The sequence below is a fragment of the Sinocyclocheilus rhinocerous genome, unplaced genomic scaffold (assembly GCF_001515625.1).
Source record: "Sinocyclocheilus rhinocerous isolate Xijiao unplaced genomic scaffold, SAMN03320098_v1.1 scaffold3059, whole genome shotgun sequence".
Lineage (NCBI taxonomy): Eukaryota > Metazoa > Chordata > Actinopteri > Cypriniformes > Cyprinidae > Sinocyclocheilus > Sinocyclocheilus rhinocerous.
The window spans coordinates 306223-309023 of record NW_015632728.1 but is presented as its reverse complement, the minus strand read 5'-3'; the positions used below and the strand labels follow the sequence as shown (position 1 = coordinate 309023).

General features: G+C 32.0%; 1 protein-coding gene across 2 annotated transcripts in view; it reads left to right on the top strand.

Annotated features, from left to right (window-relative positions):
• LOC107742922 (26S proteasome non-ATPase regulatory subunit 9-like) overlaps positions 1 to 2403 on the top strand; it is a 6532-nt gene extending 4129 nt beyond the window's left edge. For both annotated transcript variants that reach the window (XM_016556009.1, XM_016556008.1), the window contains exons 3-6: positions 1057 to 1244; positions 1523 to 1624; positions 1763 to 1851; positions 1946 to 2403. In XM_016556009.1, coding sequence (XP_016411495.1) covers positions 1057 to 1244; positions 1523 to 1624; positions 1763 to 1851; positions 1946 to 1973 — 407 coding nt within the window. In that variant the 3' untranslated portion in view covers positions 1974 to 2403. The remainder of the gene's footprint in view (positions 1 to 1056; positions 1245 to 1522; positions 1625 to 1762; positions 1852 to 1945) is intronic.
• Positions 2404 to 2801: the final 398 nt, after the last annotated feature.

The following is a 2801-nucleotide window of genomic DNA, read 5'->3' as shown; positions in this document are numbered from 1 at the left end:
ATTAAGCAATGCATAAATACGTGATGCTGTTTTGTTCATAATTGTTTATGCAATTTACGAAATTATATTTGATTTATGTATATTAATTTAGACGTTATGCACGTTTTTTATGGACAGTTATTTCATTGCATTGACAATTTAATACGCTGTATTGTTTTGCTCATTGCGCCCTCTTGTGGCCTCGGGAGACAAGACAAAAGTTTCCATAAGACTTATTTAATCTGCATATAACACATAAGGAGATATTTGTTTAAATTTTATTTTGTGTTTGACTGTTAAAACAAAAAGAATATGTTTGTCTCAATAAATTGGGTAAATTAAAAACTGTTTTAAAAAAGGTTATAAAAATGTCAATAATTATCGATACAGAACGATGTGAAACATTATATCGTTGATACATTTTTTAGCTATATCGCCCAGCCCTAATATACACTACCTGTCAAATGTTTGTAATAATTAAGATTTCTTAACGTTTTTGAAAGAAGTCTCTTCTCTCACCAAGGCTGCAATTATTTGATCAAAAATACAGTAAAATCGATAATATTGTAAAGTATTTTTACAGTTTAAAATAACTGTTGCGAGTTTATATCTCACAATTCTGTGAAAAAAAGTCAGAATTGTGAGATAAAAAGTCGCAATTCCCTTTTTTTTTTTATTTATTTATTTTTATTCAGTGGCGGAAACGGGCTTCCATAGTTTCTGAATTGCGAGTTTATATCTCACAATTCTGTGAAAAAAAGTCAGAATTGTGAGATAAAAAGTCGCAATTCCCTTTTTTTTTTAATTTATTTTTTTTTATTCAGTGGCGGAAACGGGCTTCCATAGTTTCTATGTGAATATATGTTCAAATATAATTTATTTCTGTGATCAAAGCTGAATTTTCAGCATCATTACTCCAGTCTTCAGTGTCACATGATCTTCAGAAATCATTCTGATATGCTGACTTGCTTCTCTCTCTCTCTCTCTCTCTCTATATATATATATATATACACTAATCATTTGCCATTTTTGTAGCTTTTCAAGTTCTTAATTTTTTTAAATATAATTTTTTTTAAGGTTTACAGAATGATCATAAGGCTATCATGGTGGATATCGAGGAGGCACTTCATAATCTGCATGCAACAGCAAGGGTCAAACATGAGAAAGATGAGACAGAAATGGAAGTCACTGAGCCGACCGTGTCTCTGCCAGCCCCATTCGCACTGGTAGATGCCGTAACACAGGGCTCCCCTGCTTTTCAGGCCGTGAGTGTGTGCCCCACTTCTAACTTAAAAGTTAAAAAGCTTTGCTTGTAAATGAATATGCAACCTTAGATAGGTTGCAGCTTGTAAAAGCTTTCATGTTGACTTTAAGATCCTGTATATTTAAAATGATTACATTATACTGACGACATGTTAATTATGTTCTTCTAAGTTGCTGATTGCAAGGTTTATTTCATTTCATAGTAGTACTTAAGTCTATACAGAAACTGATGATGCAACTAGAGAGTTTAAAATAGATTTCTGTTCTCCTCTGTTTGTAGGGTTTGCGAGTCGGTGATGAGATTATAGAGTTTGGGTCCATAAATACACAAAACTTCAGGAATCTGCGTGACGTCGCTTCTGTTGTCCAACACAGTGAAGGGGTTTGTTGTACCTCCAAACTCTTTCCTTTCAGTTAAAACTGTAGCGCATTCACTTATTCTTTTGAATACGTTGCATTCCTGATCATATACTACATGATTCAGTTTAATTTTGTCTTTGTTAATTTCTGTTTACTTTAGAAATCCATACGTGTTGGAGTAATTCGAAGTGGACAAGAAGAACATCTTAATTTGACTCCGAAGCAATGGTCTGGTAGAGGACTACTGGGGTAAGTAATGTCTTTATTGTATTTATTCAATTTAATTAGGAAAATGTAAAGGCTTCAAATAACTCTTTTTTCATTTTTATTCTTCTGTCAATAGGTGCAACTTAGTGCCTCTCCACAGATGACCAGTGAAAGGGCAAGGGTCTTTTGCACTAAATAAATTTGCAATGGGTTAACTTTAATTTTGCTTTTGCATTCATTGTAAAATTGAGTTAAGTAAATAAATGACCAAGGAGAGATGGCAGACCATTTAGTATCAGACTTTCGTAATCTTTCAGAAAGGATGAGCAGAGAATTTATTAGCAAGGTTTTTACTTACCTTCTTCTCCTTTTAAATTTCTTGCATCCATATGCAAAAGTTCTCAACATTTCTATGTTAAAACAGCTGAATGGTAAGAGCGGAGTCATTCTGAAGTGAGTGGGCTCTGAAAGGTTGCATAAGCTGCATACACTTTATGTTACAGTTTTATTAGAAGAACACCAGGGTGAGTAAATAATGTTTGAATTTTCATTTTTTGGGTGAACTATCCTTTTAATATGAGTGATAAACATAGTACAGGGTTTCAGTCTTTTCTTTTTCTTATGTGAAAATCGGATTAAAACTGACTTGGAAACATTTTACCATGCCTTCATTTTCTTCCTACTTCTCAAATGCCTTACAATTTCATATAAATATGAAATATTACATGCTTGAAACTATGATAAACCATCTTATTAGTCACTTGTCAAAACATTTGTAACAATCTAAAATGTAATTGTCAAACTAAAGCATTAAATTATAAATTGGCTTGCCATATAACATCTTATTTATAGAAATGAATGACTACACTGGGTTAGGGTTTTTACTTTTTATCCTGTAAATAACATATTTGAGTAATTTTGAGTTTTACATTTAAAATATTAAGTTTTGACTGCTCAAATTCAAATATATATCTACAAAGTTAGGCTATTTT